Genomic DNA, 24,576 nt, shown 5'->3' with positions numbered 1-24,576 from the left:
ATGCCCCCCCATGCTACCCCATTCTCCATACCATGCCCCCCCCCCATGCTACCCCATTCTCCATACCATGCCTCTCATTCTCCATACTGTAACTCCCATTTGCTATACTGTCCACCACCCTCCCTCATTTTCCCATTCTGCTCCATCCCCCATGCTGCGCCCCCACATCATGCTCCATCCCCATGTTGCGCCCCCCCATCCTCCATGTTGCGCCCCCACATCATGCTTCATCCCCCCCATCCTCCATGCTGCGCCCCCACATCATGCTTCATCGCCCCCATCCTCCATGCTGCGCCCCCACATCATGCTTCATCCCCCCCATCCTCCATGCTGCGCCCCCACATCATGCTTCATCCCCCCCATCCTCCATGTTGCGCCCCACATCATGCTTCATCCCCCCCATCCTCCATGTTGCGCCCCCACATCCTCCATGTTGCGCCCCCACATCATGCGGCATCCCCCCCATCCTCCACGCTGCGCCCCCACATCATGTTCCATCCCCCATGTTGCGCCCCCATATCATGCGGCATCCCCCCCCAGCCTCCATGTTGCACCCCCACATCATGCTGCATCCCCCCCATCCTCCATGTTGCGCCCCCACATCATGTTCCATCCCCACATCCTCCATGTTGCGCCCCCACATCATGCTGCTTCCCCCCCCATCCTCCATGTTGCACCCCCACATCATGCTGCATCCCCCCCCCATCCTCCATGTTGCGCCCCCACATCATGCTGCATCCCCCTCCCATCCTCCATGTTGCGCCCCCACATCATGTTCCATCCCCCCCATCCTCCATGTTGCGCCCCCATATCATGTTCCATCCCCCCATCCTCCATGTTGCGCCCCCATATCATGTTCCATTCCCCCATCCTCCATGTTGCGCCCCCATATCATGTTCCATCCCCCATCCTCCATGTTGCGCCCCCATATCATGCGGCATCCCCCCCCCAGCCTCCATGTTGCACCCCCACATCTTGCTGCATCCCCTCCATCCTCCATGTTGCGCCCCCACATCATGCTGCATCCCCCCCATCCTCCATGTTGCGCCCCCATATCATGTTCCATCCCCCATCCTCCATGTTGCGCCCCCATATGTTCCATCCCCCCATCCTCCATGTTGCGCCCCCATATCATGTTCCATCCCCCCATCCTCCATGTTGCGCCCCCATATCATGTTCCATCCCCCCATCCTCCATGTTGCACCCCCATATCATGTTCCATCCCCCCATCCTTCATGTTGCGCCCCCATATCATGTTCCATCCCCCCATCCTCCATGTTGCGCCCCCATATCATGTTCCATCCCCCATCCTCCATGTTGCGCCCCCATATCATGTTCCATCCCCCCATCCTCCATGTTGCGCCCCCATATCATGTGGCATCCCCCCCCAGCCTCCATGTTGCACCCCCACATCATGCTGCATCCCCCCCCATCCTCCATGTTGCGCCCCCACATCATGTTCCATCCCCACATCCTCCATGTTGCACCCCCACATCATGCTGCATCCCCCCCCCATCCTCCATGTTGCACCCCCACATCATGCTGCATCCCATCCTCCATGTTGCGCCCCCATATCATGTTCCATCCCCTCATCCTCCATGTTGCGCCCCCATATCATGTTCCATCCCCCCATCCTCCATGTTGCGCCCCCATATCATGTTCCATCCCCCCCATCCTCCATGTTGCGCCCCCATATCATGTTCCATCCCCCCATCCTCCATGTTGCGCCCCCATATCATGTTCCATCCCCCATCCTCCATGTTGCGCCCCCATATCATGTTCCATCCCCCCATCCTCCATGTTGCGCCCCCATATCATGTGGCATCCCCCCCCAGCCTCCATGTTGCACCCCCACATCATGCTGCATCCCCCCCCATCCTCCATGTTGCGCCCCCACATCATGTTCCATCCCCACATCCTCCATGTTGCACCCCCACATCATGCTGCATCCCCCCCCATCCTCCATGTTGCACCCCCACATCATGCTGCATCCCATCCTCCATGTTGCGCCCCCATATCATGTTCCATCCCCTCATCCTCCATGTTGCGCCCCCATATCATGTTCCATCCCCCCATCCTCCATGTTGCGCCCCCATATCATGTTCCATCCCCCCCATCCTCCATGTTGCGCCCCCATATCATGTTCCATCCCCCCATCCTCCATGTTGCGCCCCCATATCATGTTCCATCCCCCCCATCCTCCATGTTGCGCCCCCATATCATGTTCCATCCCCCCCATCCTCCATGATGCGCCCCCATATCATGTTCCATCCCCCCCATCCTCCATGTTGCGCCCCCATATCATGTTCCATCCCCCCATCCTCGATGTTGCGCCCCCATATCATGTTCCATCCCCCCATCCTCCATGTTGCGCCCCCCCCCCGGGTTGCTTGTTCGGCGCTGTCTTCGGCTGTAAAGCGTTTACCTGCTCCAGGCTGCATCTCCCGTTGTCCACGGTGGCGGTGGCGGCGGCGGCGGCGGCATCTGACATCTTGCTCGGCGGCGGCTCCATCTCCGGCGGCGGCTCCATCTCCGGCGGCGGCTCCATCTCCGGCAGCGGCTCCATCTCCGGCGGCGGCTCCCGTCCTCCTCTGCGCGGCCTCACGCTCCTGTGACCTCTGCACAGTGAGCGCACGGCAGCACGTCGGGGCGGGGAGCTGATTACAGCTCCTCTGACCCCGGAAGTAAGTGCCGGCACGCTCACAGTGTCATTTATATTCGCGTGTTATAGACGCGACTATAAATGACTGTGCGCTCCCTCCCTCCTCCAAAAAGGCCCCGGATTTAATAAAGAGTTTGGAGGAGGGAGGGAGGAAGATTTAAAAAAAAATTTTTTTTTTTTTTTTTTTTTTAAATTTTAGTTTGGGCACCGCCCCCCTGGAAGGCGCCGCCCTAGGCACGTGCCCTCAAGTGCCTAATGGCAAATACGGCCCTGTTTAGGGGGTTAAACAGTCAGGGATGGTGTGGGGTCCATTCCTGACTGGGAGAGCTGGGGCTCGATTCTCATGTAAGCCAAGATCCCATCCAGCTTCTGTGCCCATGCAATCACTAGAATGTACCATTGTGTTCAAAGATGGTAAATCCTACATACAGCGACAGTCTGCGGCCCCCAGCCGTGTGCTTATCTTGGTTGTGTAGCAAAATAAAAGGGACTGTTTGCGACTTTTTTTAAAATTATTTAAATAATTTTAAAAAATGTCTTCTTGTTCCCCCCATAACCCTCATTTTGATATCCAGCCATAATAAAGCTGACAGCTGGGGGCTGGTATTCTCAGGCTGTGGAGGCACATGGTTATGTGCCTCCCAGCCTAAAAATAGCAGCCTTCAGCCACCCAAAATTGTCACATACATTCCGTTTACCCTGTGCCATGGCAATTGGGGAAATATAAGCGGCTAATGACAGCTCAGAGCTGCCACTAAGCCCTAGATTAGTAGTCTGAGGCATCTATGAGACCCCCATTACTAATCTCTAAGTGAAGAAATAAACACAAACATCAAAAAAATCCTTTATTTGAACTACAATACAAAAAACCTTACCCCTTTATTAACCCAAAAGACCTAGTTCCGACGTAATCCACACAAGGTCCCATGACGATAGCTGCTCTGCTACATACATACTGACGTCACAGTGTGCGGGCACAGAACCTGTCCGCATGCACTGGGCTTTAGGCAGAGACTGACTTAGCTGCACCAATGAGTGGTGACGTCACTCAGTTTATCTGTGGTCATAGTTGGAAGATGCTACAACTCTTTTAAATATTATTTCTGAATATAGAGTTGTCCAAATCATAGGGATATATCACTTTAAATTAACAACTGCATTTTGGAATCTGTCGAATTAGGTTGAAGTTATCAAGGAAACAAAATCTAATCCATGTTCCAATCCATATTGTTTTTGGAGATGGAAGAATAAAAAAAATAATTCTAGGCACATCAAAGTCAACTAATGTAGATCATTCGTATGTTAACAGTATAAAAATCAAATATAAAAGTAGAAGAAATATCACACATCCAAACCATATAAATAGCATTTATTTCTGAGAACCTTCTAAACATAAAAATCAGTTTTTTTAATATATAATATAAAGTGAACATTTCTATATGTAATTTTAGAGAAATATTCAAAGTTACAGAATGAAATAGACAAAAATGAACACAATTACATGACACTAAATTATCATGCATATATCTAAAACATAAAAACTCAAATCTGTGAAAGGATTTAAACCAACTGTCTAATATGTATATTATAAACTTGTCAAAGACGCTGGAACAATTGTCATTTACAAATGAAACTTGGAAATATCTAAATTTACAACTAGTCTACAGATTCTACCTAAATACTGAATGGTATCGCTGCCCATACATCATGAGAGAGCAATATATCTGATCATTTCTAGGATTAATTTCTACCTGCTCAAACATTCTGATAATGTAAAATACAGTGGAACCTTGGTTTACGAGAACAATCCATAACCAAGTTACTTTTGTTTACTTTAGTTTCTTTTTTCTAATACAAGTCAATGGGGAATCTGAGCATTTTTCTTGATTTCCCAGAAAAATGCTTGGGTCCCCCATGGACTTGCATTAGATTCGTTATCTGTGACAATTACTGGAATAGTACTCGGTATTCGGTACTAATAACCCAAACCCAAATTTTTCACTCTTTGCCCATCACTACTAACGACTACTTGAGCAATGCATGTTTGGCTTCAGATGTCCCTTGGCAATCACAGTGATAGGAATGTTTCAAAGCCATATCTGCTGATAGCTGGGCTAGCTTCAATGAAAAAGGGGTTGTCTTAAAATAACAATCCCTTAAAACTATATCATGTATACTATCAAACTATTTCTAAACCATTTAGTTTGATTTGCTGCAAAAAAAAAAGTTTTTCAAATACTGTTTTTTCTAAATAGCTTGCTGATCTGGTATTTGCAAAAAATAGTAAGACCAAAAGACTTTATATAGAGTTGAGCGAGTACCTAACTATTCAAACTCGCTATACTGATAACGAGTACTGTCTAAGGCCTCCTTCACATGTCCATGTCTCCGGTACGTGTTTGGTCCGTTTCCTCACATGCCGGAGACACGGACACATGTAGACCCATTAAAATCAATGGGTCTGCGCACGCGTGCATGTTTTGCTATGTACCATGTGTACGCGTGGAGCATACGTGTGCCCGTGTGCTCCACACGTAGACATGTCCGTTTTTCTCTAACATCACTGGTGTCACACGGCCCGCACACGGACCACACGGATGTGATCCGTGTGACACACATCAGAGAAAACACACGTCTTTGTAAAAAAAAATTCTATACTCACCTTCTCCAGCACTGCTGTCTCTGCCACCGCTGTTACTTGCTTCTGACCCCCGCTCATTATGCTCATTGAATTTTCACTCCACTGCGGGCCGGAAACAGCAGCAGCGGGGTGTCAGCAGGACCGGAGACCAAAGATCAGCACCATGGATAGCGACGCCAGGGACAGGTGAGTAGAAAGTTCCCATTCTCCATGTGTTATCACGGATAACACACAGAGAACAAACGTTGTGCCATAAAAATGGCACACAGAGGACAATACGCACTTTTGACATGTCCGTGAAAAACGTTTGTGATTTTCACGGACATGTGAAGGGGGCCTAATACTCACATTTTTATTCTGAATATTGTGTGCAATGCAATGCAATGGAAAAACTCGCAATGTAACGAGAAACTCGAATGTCGTACTATTCGTTCAAGTAGCAAATAATGAGGAATTGGGGTTACTCGTTACTTTGAAAGTTTTCCCCACTGACTTGCATTGCACACGCTATTCGGAATTAATATGTATTAAACAGTACTCGTTATGAGTATAGCGATTATGAATAGTTAGGTACTCGCTCAACTCTATTTACAAACAAGCAGGGCAGCATTTAGTTGGAATATGAAGAAAATTGTCAGAAAATAACTTAGAACTATCTTTGATCAGCTACTGAGAAATGCCTAGAAATCTTGCAATTATACTGGGTATACTATTAAAAAAAATCTAGGAAGTTGCCAAATATATCAGTCAATGGATTATGATGTTGGGTCCTTCATACAATAACATAATCATTTATTCTGTGATAGAATTATTTACAAATGGAAATTGTCGATTGGAGTAACTTAAAAAAGTATTGTAAGTCTCTATGTTTTTAATCTGGTGCTATCAATTCAGTTCGAGTTTTCTAATTACTTTCAAAACAGGTAATATACCTGATCTGAGATAATTAGCTTAGTTACTAAACCTATGTATTTCCTGCAATGCAAAAGGATTTGAAAAAATATTTTGCCAAAATTGGCTGCAGTCTTCTTCGCTACTTCAATGGTAGAATGCTCCTTATATGAACAAATATCAAATAACATCTACCGGTCCAGCAAAAGATGGTTTCAAGTTCAGTTCCTATAAGTAAAAACAACAATAGAGAACTCATAAGCACAATGTTAGCAATTGTATATTGTGTATATAATCTAATCACTTTTACAAACACTTTACAAATAATGTCTGATTTCAGGGTAAGTCTTTCTGATATCTGTAAACTCCAGTTATCTGATTACTGAAGGTGTACAACTCCTCTGCCCTACCACAACTGCCAAAGCGCAGACCATGGGTCTACTATGGAGCTTTTGAAGAAAAAATGTTGAACTCTGGTTCCCTTACTTTATGCTACTAGGTGGGGAGAACTTATACAAGCCTCTTAGGCCTCTGCCACACTCACGTGAAAATCACGCACGTGCCGCGAGACACGTATTTCCCCTGCGTGTTGTGTGCAGGTAAGTACGTGTCTCTGGTACGTGCGGGCCACGTGTGTTCTATGTGTGCTATCCGCGATAGCACATGTAGAACCGGTAATTTGCATACTCACGTGGTCATTCCTGCTGTCCGTGGTGCTGATCTTCGGTCTCCAGCCCTGCCGTCTCCCCGCTGCTACTGCTGCCAGGCAGTGAAGTGAATATTAAATGAGAATAATGAGCGGCAGTCGGCAGAAAGTGACAGCAGCGGCAGAGACAGGAGGGCTGGAGAAGGTGAGTTAAGGTTTTTTTTTTTTCTCTGACACTTGTGTTTTCTCCGGCGCATGTCACACGGGACCGCATCCACACTACACTCGTGTGGTACGGGTGCGGGCCGTGTGACACCCGTGCTGTGAGAGAAAACACTGACATGTCAGCGTTTAGAAAAACGCACACACGTACAAACGCACACGGACACACGTTCCATGTGGTTTTACGTGTGTGTGCCTGCTACAATAGGGTAGCATTGCTTAACATGTCTCTGTGCCGCCGGTACGTGCAAAAAATGACAAACACATGCCGGCGGCACGGATGTGTGTCGCAGGCCTAATACAAAAGGAACTGCCTTTTCAGTGGGAAAGTCCCAAAAGGTCATAATCATAAAAAGGACTTTTATCCAGAGGGTATGCAATCACTTGGGGCTTATTAAGGATTCATTTTTCGATCGTGACGTTTTTATTGTATTTAATAAGACTACAAAATGATTCATACTCAACTAGTGGACCCAATATAAACTCATGGGGGTAAATACTGTGTTCCTTTTTTGTAAAAGGACTAGGAATGTTTATTATTTTGGAGAGTCTGTTTTGTTTGGTTCACCTTGTACACATTCTATAGATTATACATACTTGTGGTAATTCTTGACTTTGTGGAAGGGATATTATTATTATTATTTATTTATAGAGCACCATTGATTCCATGGTGCTGTACATGAGAAGGGGGTTACATAGAGAATACATATACAAGTTACAATAGACAGACTAGTACAGAGGGAAGAGTGCCCTGCCCTTGCGGGCTTATATTCTATAGGATTTTGGGGAGGAGACAGTAGGTGGGGTGTAGGTGGGGCGGTAGCTCCGCACAGTGGTAGGGCTGCAGCTCCGCACGGTGGTGGGGCGGCAGCTCCACACGGTGGTGGGGCAGCAATTCCGCACGGTGGTGGGGCGGCAGCTGTGGTGGTGGTGGTGAAGCAGTGAGGTCATTGAAGGTTATAGGCATTTCTGAACAGATGAGTTTTCAAGTTCTGTTTGAAGTTTGCAAGTGTAGTAGATAGTCTAATGTGTTGAGGCAGCAAGTTCCAGAAGACTGGGGATGCTCGGGAGAAGTCTTTGAGTCGGGTGCGTGAGGAGCGAATGAGAGAGGAGGAGAGAATGAAATCTTGGGAGGATCGGAGATTGCGTTTTGGGGAGTAGTGAGAAATTAGTTCAGAGATATACGAAGGAGACAGATTATGGACGGCTTTGTAGGTCAATGTTAGTAGTTTGAATTGGATACGGTGAAAGATTGGGAGCCAATGGAGGGATTTGCAGAGAGGAGAAGCGGGGTGGTATTGAGGAGAGAGGTGGATCATTCGGGCAACAGAATTAAGGATGGACTGGAGAGGGGCAAGCGTGTAAGCAGGAAGACCACAGAGGAGGTTGTTGCAGTAGTCGAGGCGGGAGATTATGAGGGCATGCACTAGCATTTTTGTAGATTGAGAATTAAGGAAAGGGCGGATTCTGGAAATATTTTTGAGTTGAAGACGGCAGGAGGTGGTGAGGGATTGGATGTGTGGTATGAAGGATAAGGCAGAGTGAAAGGTGACTCCGAGGCACCGAACTTTGTGTGCTGGGGAGAGCGTGATGTTATTTATTATATTATATTAGAAGCTGGAAGGTGGAAATCAGAGCAGTCAGTGGTTATAAGCCTCATGGTTTGCCAGAGGAAACTGCTAAACATAGACCTTAAAGCATAGGCCCCAGAAAACAGGCTCAGATACCACCAGTCTAAGCCTGCGGGAGGTATCTGAGATGCCACAGACCCTCAGAGAGTGGTTAGTTACTGCATTTTGTGCTAAAGGCCTGTACAATTGATAAATTGAGACCTTGAGGAGCAAACATATTCTTCAGTATGTAGTGGGGACACTGAAGGCTGTGGAAGTGGTGAGCTGGAGGTTGATACCTGTGCAATGTTGAGAAGATGCATGGTCTGCTAGATAACTAGTGAACCTTGAAGAATGAGCCAGAGAAGGTGTAATGGAATGGATGGTGATCTAACAAGGTGACCACTAGCAGAAACTGCTACATATTATTTTTTTTCTCACCTTTTACCCCTTTCTGATCTTGTATATTTTAATTTTTGTACATTTGTCACGCTGTACTCTAATGTGGGACAGAGAGGATTCCTGAAACTACTTGAGAAAATAGTTAGCTGGTAAACCACTAGGGGGCGTTAGAGTGAAGAAAACGTATGAGCAGAGAATTCCCTAGCAGAGGTAATACTAGTCAAGCCCACCAGATGGCAGTAGAATCGTCAGAAAGCCGTGTCACAACATGAGGTCTTGTAAATTACAGGGGCAAAGTCTAAACGTAGTCAGAGGGAAGCAAACAGTCAGTAGCCTGGAAATCAGGACTCAGAAGCGAGGGAGAAGACAGAATCAAGGTAAACAGATAGATAAGGAATGAACAGGGAGAAAGCGGGAGAGACACTGACAAGACGGAAACAGAGAACAGAGGAAGTTAACAACAGGTCAGGTGAACATGGAGGTCAGGCGGGGGGCAGGGCAGACAACAGGTCACTCACAAGCAGAACACAGCAGAGCCAGAAATATCACTGGCGTAGTCCCAGAGAAACAGTGCCCTAATAAAGCAGCCTGACCTCCAGAACGAGGCAGGAAGGATTAACCCCTAACGTGATCTGTATCAGAAGTGAAACTAAAAAAAAGGCTCAGCTGCAGCTGAGCCAGGAGTGAATCATGACAACATTGTTATGAAGACAACAGCATTGGAGAAATAGTGCCTTGAAAAAGTATTCACATCCCATGAACTCTTCTACATTTTTCACACACTTAAATGCATTTTATTTGAATTTTATGTGATATACCAACACTAGGTGACAAGTATTTGTGAAGTGTAAAGGAAATGATACACTAAATATTTAGAAAATGTAAATCTGAAAATTGTGATGGGAATTTGTAGTCAGCCCCCATGAGTTAATACTTTGTAGGACCACCTTATACTGCAATTACTGTTGCAAGTTTTTTGGGGATCTCTCTACAAGCTTTGTACATCTAGAGGCTGAAATGTTTGCTCATTCTTCTTTGTAATCTTGCTCTAGCTCGGTCAGGAGGATGGATGCTTCTGTGAACAGCAATTCTTAAGTCTTGCACCAGATTCTCAATGGGATTTAGGTTTGGACTTTAACTGGGCCATTCAAACACATGAATATGCTTTGATCTGAACCCTTCCATTTTAGCTCTGGCAATATTTTTAGGGTTGTTGTCCTTCTGGAATATGAAACTATGCCCCAGGCTCAAGTCTTTTGCTGCCTCTAACAGGTTTTCCTTCAGGATTGAGGTGTTTTTAGCTCCATCCTTCTTACCAGCTTCCCTGTTCCTGCTTAAGAAAAGCATCCCAACAGCATGATGCTCCTACCGACATGTCTGATGATGGGGATGGTGTTTTTGAGGGTGATGTGCAATATTAGTTTTCCACCACATATAGCATTTTGCATTTAGCCAAAAAAGTTATACTTTGGCCTCATCTGACCAGAACACCTTACACATGCTAGTTGTGTCCTCTACATGACATGACACATGTAACAGGGGTGAGATTGGGTGTATGCAGCGCAATCACCGGAAAACAGGTGTTGATTAGTTCATCTCTTTATTCTTTTATCCAGGTCAACGCGTTTCACATATCACTGTCTCCTTCATCAGGACAACAAGAAAAAAATCAACAGGACTGTTGATTTTTTTGTTGATGTCCTGATGAAAGAGTCAGTGATCGGTGAAACGCGTTGACCTGGAAAAAAGAATAAAGAGATGAAATAATAAACATCTGTTTTTCTGGTTATAGCGCGGCATACACCTGCTCCTGCTCCTGCTCTCTCCCCTGTTACATCTGACCCAGCACTCTGGGGCTGAGGCTGTCACCATTTTTATGTACATTTAGGAGTTGTGACTGGCACAACCCTAATAGGTCAGTGGAGTTACCTATTTTTTATCTGTCACCTTATCTGGTAAGACCCTATCCTGCACTTCTATCCACAGTATTTGCTACGTACTCTACATGACATGTGGAAGAAGGTGCTCAAACCCACATATAGTCTATGGAGCTATTCATATGTCAGTGGTTCTTTTGCAGACTATGTGACAAACAAAATTCAGAAATATGCCAAGTTTTGATCCAAATCTAAGTGCAAAATCACCCATACAAGTCTTAGGTCCCTTTCACACTGCATTCTTCCCCACATTCAGTTTTCCTGTTGGTGCCACTGCTTACGTCTGAACCCCCTGCAAAATGGGATTCAGACTTATGCGCCAATAGGACCATTGACTATAATGGTGCAGATGGAATAATAGTGCGCTCTGTCATACACCATTTTTGGGCATATACGCCTTCTTGAGGCGGACACCCTGACGTAGTCTGCTACATCTGGGTGTCTGCCTCCAGTAGGCATATGTGCCAGAAAATGGTGCAAGACAGAGAATACTGTGAGTCCGTCTGCACCCTTATAGTAAATGGCCACGTCAGTGCATACATCCTAATTCCATTTTGAGGGCGTTCGGACGTAAGACCCGGTAGGATCATTGAATAGAGGACAAAATGTAGTGTGAAAGGGGCCTAAGGTTCTGTGAAAATGATAGATGGCAATATGTGCAGTCTATGTACAATCCAATTGCTGTCCATTTTTACATAATAACCAGAAGGAGAAGCTTTGCAATTTTTTAAGGAAATAAGAAAATCACTGACAAGATAACATTTGGTAAAAGCGGACACAATGACTAAGGCGGGCTTTGCACGTTGCGACATCGCAAGCCGATGCTGCGATGTCGCACGCGATAGTCCCCGCCCCCGTCGCAGGTACGATATCGTGTGATAGCTGGCGTAGCGAAAATTATCGCTACGCCAGCTTCACACGCACTCACCCGCCCTGCGACCGTCGCTCTGGCCGTCGCCCCGCCTCCTTCCTACGGGGGCGGGTCGTGCGGCGTCATAGCGACGTCACACGGCAGGCGACCAATAGCGGCGGAGGGGCGGAGATGAGCAGGATGTAAACATCCTGCCCACCTCCTTCCTTCCGCATATCCTACGGAAGCCGCAGTGACGCCGGTAGGAGATGTTCCTCGCTCCTGCGGCTTCACACACAGCGATGTGTGCTGCCACAGGAACGAGGAACCACATCGGACTGTCGCGTCAGAGTAAATATTGGATTACGCCGACGCTGCAGCGATGATACGATTACGACGATTTTGCGCTCGTAAATCATATCATCTAGGCTTTACACACTACGATGTCGCATGCGATGCCGGATGTGCGTCACTTTCAATTTGACCCCACCGACATCGCACCTGCGATGTCGTAGTGTGCAAAGCCGCCCTAACACTGATGAAAATCTGATTCAAAACACTGATGAAATGAGAACTGTTTTTTCATGTCTGAATGAGTCCTTAGACAGCAATTTTAATCATTTAATTCATTAAATGTAAAGTGTTGCTTTATAGTATATCATAGAGTTTATACCCACTTGAAATAAAAAAAATTCCCGCGTTGTTTATTGAAAAGCAGCTCGTATAATTCTGTCACTAAGAGGTTGGGTTGGTCTAAAGTTATCAGCCAGTATTCCATCGCTTTCATCCTCAAGGTCTGCTCCTTTTATATGTATCCTCAGATGCCTGAATTCTTCCATCTGCAAGAAACACCCAACATCTTACAGTTAATGATAGAAATAATTATTAAGAGTTTAAAAGTTTCACTGTGCAAATAAGATGTAATTATTCTCAGGATCCACTCTCTACCCCTATATCATATTGGAGAATTTTAATAGGGGATTAAATGCAGGAACATGAAGAGAGAATTGTGTCTAATGGGCACCGTTACATAGTTACATAGTTAACTATGCCCTAATGGGCACCGTGACCTAATGAATACTCATATGAATGCCTGCATAAATACAGCAAAACGATTTTTATTACAACATCAAGATTAAAAGACCTAAAAACACACAAAAATGATCTGAGCAGTCAAAGCTACCCAGAACCCTCTGCAGTACAAACTCAAATAAATATATGATACATGTTCAAATAAATAAATGGTACATGAAACACCTGTCAACAATAAACAAAATGAAAAAACATAATGAAAGCAAACATGAGACATGCATGAGTAATGATACACAAGTATAATGGATCATCCCAAAATCACAGGATGATTAACAAAATATACCTGGAAGGACAAAGGTATAAATGACCCTCCTCCATAAACAGAGAAGAGAGGCCGGGAGCCGACTGCTAGCCCCATGTGTTACACCCTTAGGCCAGTTCCAGACATTTAATCATGTACAAGCCACACGCATGGTTATAGTAATACGTGTCACATGTTTGACATCTGTGTTTGCATATGTGTAACATCAGTGTTGACATCAGACAGTATCGGAGAAAATGCGGGTCTTTGAAATAAAAAGATTTTCTATATTCACCTGTATCCAGCTCTGTTTTCTTCGGCTCTGCTGTATCCCACTTCTGATGGAGGAGCTGGAAGCCGGGGCACTGCGGGGACAGCATTGCTGCATCGCTGGTGACTGGTGAGTATCCAGCCCGCAGTGTGTGTGCAGTGACATCCAGGAGGTCTTTGGATTTATCAACTCTGATGACACCCCGGCGACACAGCGGGTGTCACCATAGTGACTTCACGGGTTCATCAGAGTTCATTGGGAACTCCAGTGACCTCTTGGACGTCACTGCACACACACTGCTGGCTGGATACTCACCTGTCCCTGCGATGCTGTGCCCAGTGCTGTCACCACAATGCTCCAGCTTCCTGGTACTCAGTGTAGTGAATAATCAATGAATATAATGTGCGGGGGTCAGAAGCGGAAGGCAGCAGAGCTGAAGAAAACAGTGCTGGATTCAGGTAAATATAAAATATCTTTTTATTTCAAAGACCCGCGTTTTCTCAGGTACTGTCACACTGATATCACATGGAACACATCACTGTGTGATCCGTGTGACACCTGTGCTGCCAGACAAAAAACGGACATGTCTCCATGTGTGCAGGGCCATGAGAGGTCACACGGTCCATGTGAAAACATGGCATTGTGAGTAAAAGCTTAGAATAACATGGGTACGTTTGGTATCCTTGTTAACACGGACATTAGAAACCGGCCTCACACTGTGCTGGGCTTCCTCACGGGTGAAGAAGCCCAGCACAGTGTAAGGGCGTAGCACATGGGGCTAGCATTATTTGAACATTTATCATACATTTAGTTGAGTTTGTATTGGAGAGGGTTCCAGGTAGCTTTGATTGCTCATATCACTGTTGTGTGTTTTTAGGTCTTTTAATCTTGGTGTTGTAATTAAATCTTTTTTATATATATTTATGCAGGCATTCATATGAACATTCATTAGGTCCCGGTGCCCATTAGACACAATTCTCTTTTGTTGTTCTTATATAGTCCCCTTTGTGTGGTGCATGTTACCATTTATATATAGTTATTTCTTGTAGTGCTGACCCACCCCTCCCTTTTTCTATCGTTTGGATTAAATACAGGTGCATGTGTTAAGGGTCTGTTTACATGAACAAACTGGCAACACTAAAATGACAATTTATAAAAAAATAAGTTTTGTCAGTGCAAGTTGTTAAGTTTTCTGACATATGACTACAAACAGCAACAAAAAAAAAATGTATTTAACAATATGGAAAAAAAATAATAAAAGATGTGAAACTTCTAATGACACCAATATTTTCCCCATTAAAAATAGAGATAAAATAAAAAAAACAGAAGTGGTATCTCCATGTCTGTAAAAGTCAAATGTATCAATATATCTTAATTAACCTATTTGGTAATGAGAAAAAAAATCAAAACGTCAGAATTGCTGTTTTCCTGCAGCACAAGACTAAACAAAATTGAGGTTACCCTCACGAAGAAGTCCCTGGTGAAACGTGCGTTAGGGTATCCATTTCTCTTTTCTCCAGTCCTGCTCGGTATATATTCAGCCTGACACCCTGTCTATATGTGGCTGTGTTGTTTGTTTTGGATTTAGTCCATTCATTCTCTGCTGTGTCTGTTTGATGCTGGGCATAATCCCTTGCATTTGGCCTCCATTTTTTATGTGGGGATTATTTGGCCCTTTTTGTGGCCAACCACATGAGCTATATACTTTTCTGTGGCAGGTTCTGCTATAATAAGACTTCTGTCCTTTTGGATATAATATTAAAACAATAACATGTGCACTATTTAGTCTTGTATGAATTTATTTGCTCCAGAGTTTCAGTTTACATCACATTTTTGGGTCTGTGCAATATATATCTCCTATCCTATATACCTTTTGGAATTTGTGCAATAGATTTCTATTTGGCATTTGTGCAATATATTACCCTAACAATCTTTGTTGTACGGGCTGTGCAATACATTAAAAAATTATTTATTATATATATATTTTTTATATCAGCTTTAGCACATATACTGTATATTCATATATATTTCCACTTGGTTATTTGTTCTTTGAATTAACTTTTGCACGATTACGATCCCTTGTGGAGTAAATTTAATATCCAAACTTCTATTATTTTCAATCTGTACCTTGACCCCTTAAGGACGAAGCCAGTTTTGTACTTAATGCCCAGGCCATTTTTTGCAATTTTGACCAGTGTCACTTTATAAGGTTATAACTCTGGAACGCTTCAATGGATCCCGGTGATTCTGAGATTGTTTTTTCGTGACATATTGGGCTTCATGTTAGAGGTAAATTTAGGATGATATTTTTTTATTTTATTTGTGAAAAAATCTGAAATTTGACAAAAAAATTAAAAATTTTGCAAGTTTCAAACTTTTAATTTTTATGCCCATAAACCGGAGAGTTATGTCACACAAAATAGTTAATAAATAACATTTCCCACTTGTCTACTTTAGATCAGCGCAATTTTTGAAACAAAATTTTTTGGGGTTAGGAAGTTAGAAGGGTTCAAAGTTCATCAGCAATTTCCCATTTTTTCAACAAAATATACAAAACCATTTTTTTAGGGACCACATCACATTTGAAGTGACTTTGAGAGGCCTTGGTGACAGAAAATACCCAAAAGTGACACCATTCTAAAACCTGCACCCCTCAAGGTACTCAAAACCACATTCAAGAAGTTTATTAACCCTTCAGGTGCTTCACAGGAACTAAAGTAATGTGGAATGAAAAAAAATAAAAATTAACATTTTACCTAAAAATGTTACTTTAGCACTAATTTTCTTACTTTTTCAAGAGGTAACACCAAAAATTGGACCTCACACATTGTTACCCACTTTCTTATGAGCGCGCCAATACCCTACATGTGGTCAGAAACCTTTGTTTGGGTACATGGGAGAGCTCGGAATGAAAGGAGCAATATTTGAATTTTGGAAAGGAAATTTGGCTGAAAAAGATTGCGGGCACCATGTTGCATTTGGAGGACCCCTAAGGTACGTAAACAGCAAAAAACCACCACAAGTGACCCCATATTTGAAACTAGGCCTCTCAAGGAATTTATCTAGATGTTTGGTGAGTACCCTGAACCCCCAGGTGCTTCACAGAAGTTTATAACGTTGAGCCATGAAAATAAAAAAAATAAAATTTTACCACAAAATTGTTACTTCAACCAGGTAGCTTTTTTTTTCACAAGGGTAACAGGAAAAAAATCACCATGAAATGTATTCTGCAATTTCTCCTGAGTTTGGTGATATCTTATATGTGGTGGAAATCAACTGTTTGGGCACACGGCAGGTCTTGGAAGGGAAGGAGTGCAATTTGACTGAACATTTGGCTGGAATAATTAGTGGACGCTATGTCGCATTTGGAAAGCCCCTAAAGTGCCTAAACAGTGCAGGGCCCCCACAAGTGACCCCATTCTGGAATCAAGAAACCTCAAGGCTTTTATCTAGGTGTATATTGAGCATTTTGAATCCACGAATACTTCACAGAATTTGATAAGCTTAGGTTGCCATATTGAAAATTTTCATTTTTTTCACAAAAATGTTTCTTTAGCATCACATTTCTCACTTTTTCAAGAGGCAACAACAAAACGTGGACCCCACAGGTTGTTATCCAATTTCTTGTGCGCGCAGGGATACCCCATATGTGGCCAAAAACCTCTGTTTGGATATATGGGAGGGCTTGGAATGGAAGGAGCACCATTTGAATTTTGGAAAAGTTTAAATAAATTGCGCGCACCATGTCACATTAGCAGGGCCTCTTGGGTACCTATACATTAGAAACCCCCCACAAGTGACTCCATTTTGGAAACTGGACCCCTCAAGGATTTTATTCAGGAGTATAGTAAGCATTTTGAATCCACAGGTACTTCACAAAAATGTTGCTGTAGCAACAAATTTCTCACTTTTAGGCTATGTGGCCATGATCCAGCGACACGGCGTCCAGTACACAGTGTCAGCCTTCCTGCAGAGATGCGAGTGTTGTCCACGTGAGAACGCAGCTGCCCATGCCCACGATTTGGGTTCAGGCTGCTGTGGACTTTATCTCTATTCTACCTGCAGAAAACACTCATCTCCGCAGCATAAATTGACATGCTGAGGCTCGGGAAGCTGCGCCACAGGTCGGTTTATGCTGCGGAGAAAAGAAGCACAACGGGCATGGGATTTCTAAAAATCCTTCCACTGTGCTTCTACTGCACAACGCAGCGTTATGGACGCAGGGAAAACACTCTGCGCCCAAAACGCTGCAAACCCTGATTGTGGGCACATAGCCTAAAATGCTACAGTGGATGAATGGATAGATGTCAAACATATATAACGTCCCACCCCCCTGCATATTCTAAGCTGGCGCCCTTTAGTGCCTTTCATGTGGCACTAAAGGGTGCCTAGCCTTGTATTTAGCCCAAAAAGAAAAAAAAATAATTAAAATAAATGACGTGGGGTCCCCCCTATTTTTGATAGCCAGCTAGGGTAAAGCAGACAGCTGTAGCCTGAAAACCACAGCTGACAGCTTCACCTTGGCTGGTGATCAATTTGGAGGGCTCCCCAAGCTGTTTTTTTTTTTTTTAATTATTTATAAATAAATAATTTAAAAAAAACAAAACGTAGGGTCCCCCCAAATTAGATCACCAGTCAAGGTGAAGCTGACAGCTGTGGTCTGGTATTCTCAGGGTGGGAAGAGCCATGGTTATTGGACTCTTCCCAGCCTAAAAATAGCAGGCCGCAGCCGCCCCAGAAGTGGCGCATCCATCAGATGCGCCAATCCTGGCGCTTCGCCCCAACTCATCCCGCGCCCTGGTGCGGTGGCTAACGGGGTAATAAATGGGGTTGATACCAGATGTGTAATGTCACCTGGCATCAAGCCCAGCAATTAGTTATGTCACAGCGTCTATTTGATAACAGACATAACTAATTGACAGTAATAATAAAAAAAAATTGACAACAAAAAAAAAATTTATTTGAAAAAACACTCCCCAAAAACATTCCCTCTTTGGCCAATTTATTGAAAAAAAAAAATCAAGTCCCTGCTGTAATCCATTGGGAAAGTCCCGTGGCGATTCTGGACCTTCTAGAATATGGGGGGCACGTTCAGGGAACGTATCCCCCATTTTCTAGGAGTGCAGACCCTCCATTTGGGGAGAGTGGGTGCAAAGAATTTGCACCCACCCTCCCCGGGTCACAGCTGCAGACTCTGTGCAGCAGCAGCCAGCGTCTGAGTCACAGACACAGGAAGCTGACAGCCGCGCTCTGCAGTGTGACCGGCGTGCACTGTGAAGGAGGAGGGGGCCGCGGGGGATCAGAGCTGGTAGGTACGGGGGACACCGGGGAACACCGGGGTGGGGATAGGGGGTGACTTGGCAGGGCCTGGGGAGCAGGTTTCTGTCGTATGTGTCATAGCACATGCGACAGAAACCAGAGGAAAGGGGGGGAAGCGGCCGGCGCGCTGCTGTGCGCGCCGGTATGTGCAGCGCCATGTTGGATTCTCGGGAGGAAGGGGGGGTGGGGGGACACTTTAGTGACACCGGGGGACCGGAGAGGACCGGGGGAGGGGATTTATCTCCCATCTGACATGTTTGTTTATGCCAGATGGGAGATAAATGATTTTTTACCGGCGCGGTCATTTACTGTAACCTGATCATCGGTATACGGTGTATACCGGTCATCAGGTGAGCGGGGACCGGAAAAAACGGCCAGAATCATGATCTCCAGGGTCTCAGCTACCCCCGGCAGCTGAGACCCCGGAAATTTTCTGACTCTGGGGGGCGCTAGACCTATTTTTCCGACCGCCGTTAAAAAGTGGCGGATCGGAAAAAGTACCCTAATTTGCCGCCATTAAAAGGCGTATCGGCGGTCGTAAAGGGGTTAAGGCTGAGACCGCACTTTGCGTTTCCACCTGTGCTTCAGGTGCTTTTTAGGTCCGTTTTAAGAAGCACCTTTTTCTTGCCAAAAGGCATGCGTTTTGATTTCACAGCAAAGACAATGGAAAATGGGGATTTTCAGACCGCACTTTGCGTTTCTAAACGCTGCGTTTAATTTGCATATTTTGTGGCAAAAACCATGTGTTCAAAGAAGCAGCATGTCAATTGTTTTTGCCATTTTAGGTGCGTTTTGCTAACATTGAAGTCAATGAGAAATGGCAAAAACCAAGAATCCTTCAAATTCCTGCGTTTTACCTGCTTTTTCAGTGCAGAAAACATGCGTTTTTGACTACCGAAACGCATGCTTTTTGGACTTCAAAATAATGATTTCATATGTCCCTTTACACACACACACATAATCCGACAATTAAATTTGAGAAAATATGCATTTATTGCTATATTAGCGATAAAATGTATATTACCGCTATAATTTTATGAAATATATCTATTTTCATTATTGTTTCCATTAATATAGATTTTATCCTTTTTTTTCACTTTTTTCATTCTGTATGACTGATTAAACTTTATTTAGCAATGTCTTGTTGTTCAAAACGCATCTGTCAAAACGCAGGTGAAAAAGCATGCAAAAAGCGCTGAAAGCGCATCAAAAAAGCGGTAAATACGCATCCGTTTTCAGCGCTAAATTTCTGAAAAAGGCAACTTTGGTCAAATCAATTAAGCCAAAAACATGCGTTTAGAAATGTAAGTAGGTGAACGCAAAGTGCGGTCTCAGCCTAATAGTGAATTGTATATCCAACAAACACGTGCTAATTAATTGGATTGTATGAATAAGAGGAACTGTTCTATGCTTATCCCCAATTCTTTCTTTTTCATGTATAATGTATTTTTTAGAAAATAATTTTCAATAAAAAAGTAATTTTAATTTAAAAAAAAAAATCTTTGTTCTTTGGCTGTGAACTCAGTTTTCTTCATAGATGTTGCTGCTAATGAGTTAGCCAGTATATATTCTGTTAGGCCCCTTTTTTTGGCATACAAAATTGCAATAACAAGCAATCAAAACATTGTATCTGCCACAGAATGGAATCAATAAAAATGTCAGCTAAACATACAAAAACAGAAACACAGCTCCACAGATGGAAGATGACCATAGATGAAAAATTATTCTTTTTTAATTGCAAATTTTCATTTTTTTTTTCGCCACTTAAAAAAAAACAAAAAAAAAAATAAACCCAAACCTATATATATTGGTATTGCTATAATTATACCAACCTGGAGAATTACACTGCCAGGTAACTTTTACTGTGTAAAAACAAAACCACAAAAAACACAATTGAAAAATTGCACTTGTTTTTCTCAATTTTGCTGCATTTGGACTTTTTTTTACCCATTTTAGATTTTACATTTTTATATTTTTTACAATATATAAAGTGGATGATATAATTCAAAAGTTAAAATACTCATCCCAGCAAAAAAGTGCTTATATGGCTATATTGACAGAGGATTTAAAAAATTATGGCTCCTGGAAGACAGAAAGGAAAAAACTAAAGCGCAGTAATGGAAAATCACCATGTTGGGAAGGGGTTAAATAGGTTTTTGGCTACAAATGGTTAACATCCATAATCATATGTGTTGAGGACATTTTGATATTGCCAAGGCTATATTTGCATTATAGAGTTTGAGGCTCTATTCGCACGATGAGTATTTGGTGAGATTTTGATGTTGCAGCTTTTCTACAGCATTTCTTCACCTGGTATGTAAATTAGGTTATTTGATTTTTTTTTTTTCATTGTATTTTTTGTGTACGTGTTTTTTTACATTCATTTTTATTGTGTTGTTGACTCTGGTTTTGTCTCTTCTTGGTATGCCATGTATTAAATAAAGCTGCTTTGTTTTGATACATCCTGGTATTTGGCTTTGACAAAACTTCATTTGCTGATTACATGCAATTTAAAGGGAATCTGTCACCAGGTGTTTTTTACCTCATCTGACACAAACATAATTTAGGCAAAGATATCCTGAATTAAACTATGAATCACTTAGATAACTGGGTGCAGCTGTTCTGACACAATCAGAATTTTTAGATTTAGCCATGTAGCAGAGCTGAGAGAGCTGTCCTGCCCACACCAGGCTCTCAATAGAGATTATACATAGACAATGAGGGGGCGTGCCAGACTGCTGGTGACATTATAGACCAGCAATGATAAGGATCCTGCTGTTTAAACAAACATACCAAATAAACAACAGATTGGACTGTGACAAGACAGGCATCTCTGAATTTTTTGTGTTATCCCTTGCAGCATTCTGTCTTCAGCTTACATAGTAAAAACCTGCTGACAGATTCCCTTTAAGTGTGTTTCCGATGCGGAAAAGCACTAAAAATGCATGTGTATTTTGCCTACGGTTTTTCTGCATCTATTGTAAATCTATGGGGGAAATCTGCACATAAAACTCAGCATACCCACAAGAGAAATTGATATGCTGCAGATTTGAATCATGCAGCACAGGTCAGTTTAGGCTGAGTAATAAAGTCTCCTGTGGACAGATTTCTATAAATCACAGCCATTTTACTGGATCTGTAAGATGCGTTTGTGATGCTGTGAATATGCAGCATCAAAAACTGATCATTGGCACACAGCCTGTAATGAGTCTACAATTGTCATAGGAGACCTCAGAGTGTTAAGGGTACTTTACATGCTGCGATATCGGTACCGATATCGCTAGCCAGCGTACCCGCCCCCGTCGGTTGTGTGACACGGGCAAATCGCTGCCCGTGGCGCACAACATCGCTAACACCCGTCACACATACTTACCTGCCCTGCACATGACAGCCATCCACTAGCAGAGGAGGGGCGAGGATGAATGGCCGGAACATGCCGCCCACCTCCTTCCTTCCTCATTGCCGGTGGACGCAGGTAAGGAGATGTTCGTCATTCCTGTAGTGTCACACATAGCGATATGTGCTGCTTCAGGAACCACGAACAACATCGTACCTGCAGCAGCAACGATATTTGGAAAAGGAGCGACGTGTCAACGAGCAACGATTTTTCACGTTTTTGCGCTCGTTGATCGTCGCTCCTTGGTGTCACATGCTGCAATGTCCTTAACGGCGCCGGATGTGCGTCACTAACGATGTGACACCGACGATATATCGTTAGCGTTGTCGCAGCGTGTAAAGCACACTTAATATGTTTCTTTTCAGGGATATTGGAAGCTTTGCAGTGCTTGCAATTTGTGGAGAATTGATTTGCTGCTATATCTTGGTATTTAAAGTTTCAAAAGAATTGCTTTTTCATATGATTGCCACAATGTGACAACTACAATTTGTCCTAAAAAATAAATTCTAATACAGCGTTGTTGGAGGCAAAAATTGTATTCTAGTCTTTCTGTTAAATACTGCCTGTCTGTATTTTAACTAAACATTCTGAATATGTAGGGGCACAGAAGACCATAATATGAGAGTCTAGTTAACAGTTTCAGTAAATATTTGGGTTCCATCATAAAGTAGCTATAAAAGCACAAAGACTCAATGTACATAGACATCGTGTTTCCTACTATGTGATGGCCTCAATGGGAAACTTTGTCCATAAGACTTGCTAATCAGGAATAACATTTCAGCCTTCTGCTACTTTGCATTTTAGATTTATTGCCCCTGAAGTACATCCTGGAAGAGAATCAATGAAATCATTGTTTTTCAAAGCGATATAACACACTGCTCTCATTTAACCTTAATATACCATGTACTGTACATTCTTCTTCTTATATTATTGTATTATTCACTTCATATATTAATTCTCCCAGTCTCAATGATGAAATCCTACTTAGAAGCGTATGTACAACAGTTTAATATCTAATATTTAAGATTAGGCACAAGATATTAAATTTGTTTTTCAGATTTCAAATTTCAATTTTACATATTTTTTCAGATCATACTGTATTAATGCAGGTATATCTAGAAAACTACAGGATTTGTTAAGCTGATTTTTTTTTTTTCACAATAAATTATACTCACCTCAGTGATTTCACGCTGCTCCTCCTCCTGTGTTGGTCGTGTACCCCAATATTCTCAATACCTCCTCTTCCAGTTGGCCAGGTGTGTGACCACTGCAGGCAAATGCTGGTCACAGTATATGAACAGAATTTATAGAGCCAGGTGCACAGAACATTACTAGTGATGAGCGAGCACTCATGGGAGCCGCACTGTCTGCAGGGTGTATGCCAAGTCACATGGGTGAAAAAAAAGTGCTATGTGCAATAATCAAAATGTCCCAACTCAGGGAATCCCCATATGAAAATGCCCCCAAGCCATCCAACGCACGTTTCGCCATAGATAAATACCCGTGTGGTTAAGGCTTCATCAGGGAGGAGAGGCGATTTCACAGGCGTTCAAGGTAAGGTGTTTAAATTGGCCGCTCATTCCTGTCTTCCGTGTGTACCGCCCCCACCGGTGATGCGTGATGCGGTGCTTGCGCCACTGTTATGGCAGGGCTGGTCGCATCGCGCATCACTGATGGGGGCGGTACACCCGGAAGACAGGAATGTGCGGGCAATTTAAAAACCTTACCTTGAATGCCTGTGAAATCGCATCTCCTCCCTGACGAAGCCTTAACCACACGGGTATTTATCTCTGGCGAAACGTGCGTTGAATGGCTTCGGGGCATTGTCATGTGAGGATTCCCTGAGTTGGGACACTTTGATTATTGCACATAGCATTTTTTTCCATCCATGTGACTTGGCATACACCCTTCAGACTGCATGACACCTATATTCACCTGCCACTGTGTATGTTTGATACTTTGGGATGTGTATCCTGCTTGGGCCGTATGTTCGTATGTTGTCTCCCCCAGATTGGGGTATTTACACATATATTGTGATGGCATATAATGTACATATTGTTTAAATATTAACATTTCAATTTTGCTCATCGATGTTTTTACATCATTATTTCCATACCTAGGGTTTGGATATTCCCCTTTTCCATGCTGTTTTTACTGTCATTTTAATCATGGCCATTTTTTCTTGGTGTGTGTTTTTTGAATTTGCATAGTTTAATAAACATTTCTGATAATTTGCATTATATAGTACTCCAGTTCTCCTGTTTTCATCAATCATGGGGAAGATGCCTGGATGCATCTCTGACTCCTAAGTAGCTGCTTGGAACAATGTCAAAGTATTACTCCGCATATATGGCTTGACAATATTGGTAGGCGCACACAATCATTGTTTGATCAA

The 24,576-nt window shown here is 43.4% G+C and overlaps 1 protein-coding gene across 1 annotated transcript in view; it reads right to left on the bottom strand.

Moving 5' to 3' along the window:
* Positions 1–3,718: 3,718 nt before the first annotated feature.
* Positions 3,719–24,576, bottom strand: part of CA8 (carbonic anhydrase 8) — a 209,501-nt gene continuing 188,643 nt past the window's right edge. The window contains exons 8-9 of the mRNA XM_075316334.1: positions 12,539–12,700; positions 3,719–6,422 (exon numbers count right to left, since the gene is read on the bottom strand). Of these exons, the coding sequence (XP_075172449.1) occupies positions 12,566–12,700 (135 nt within the window). The 3' untranslated portion in view covers positions 3,719–6,422; positions 12,539–12,565. The remainder of the gene's footprint in view (positions 6,423–12,538; positions 12,701–24,576) is intronic.

This window comes from Anomaloglossus baeobatrachus, chromosome 6, assembly GCF_048569485.1.
Source record: "Anomaloglossus baeobatrachus isolate aAnoBae1 chromosome 6, aAnoBae1.hap1, whole genome shotgun sequence".
Lineage (NCBI taxonomy): Eukaryota > Metazoa > Chordata > Amphibia > Anura > Aromobatidae > Anomaloglossus > Anomaloglossus baeobatrachus.
Note: the sequence above shows the minus strand (reverse complement) of the source record. Positions and strands in the feature narration are given on the sequence as shown.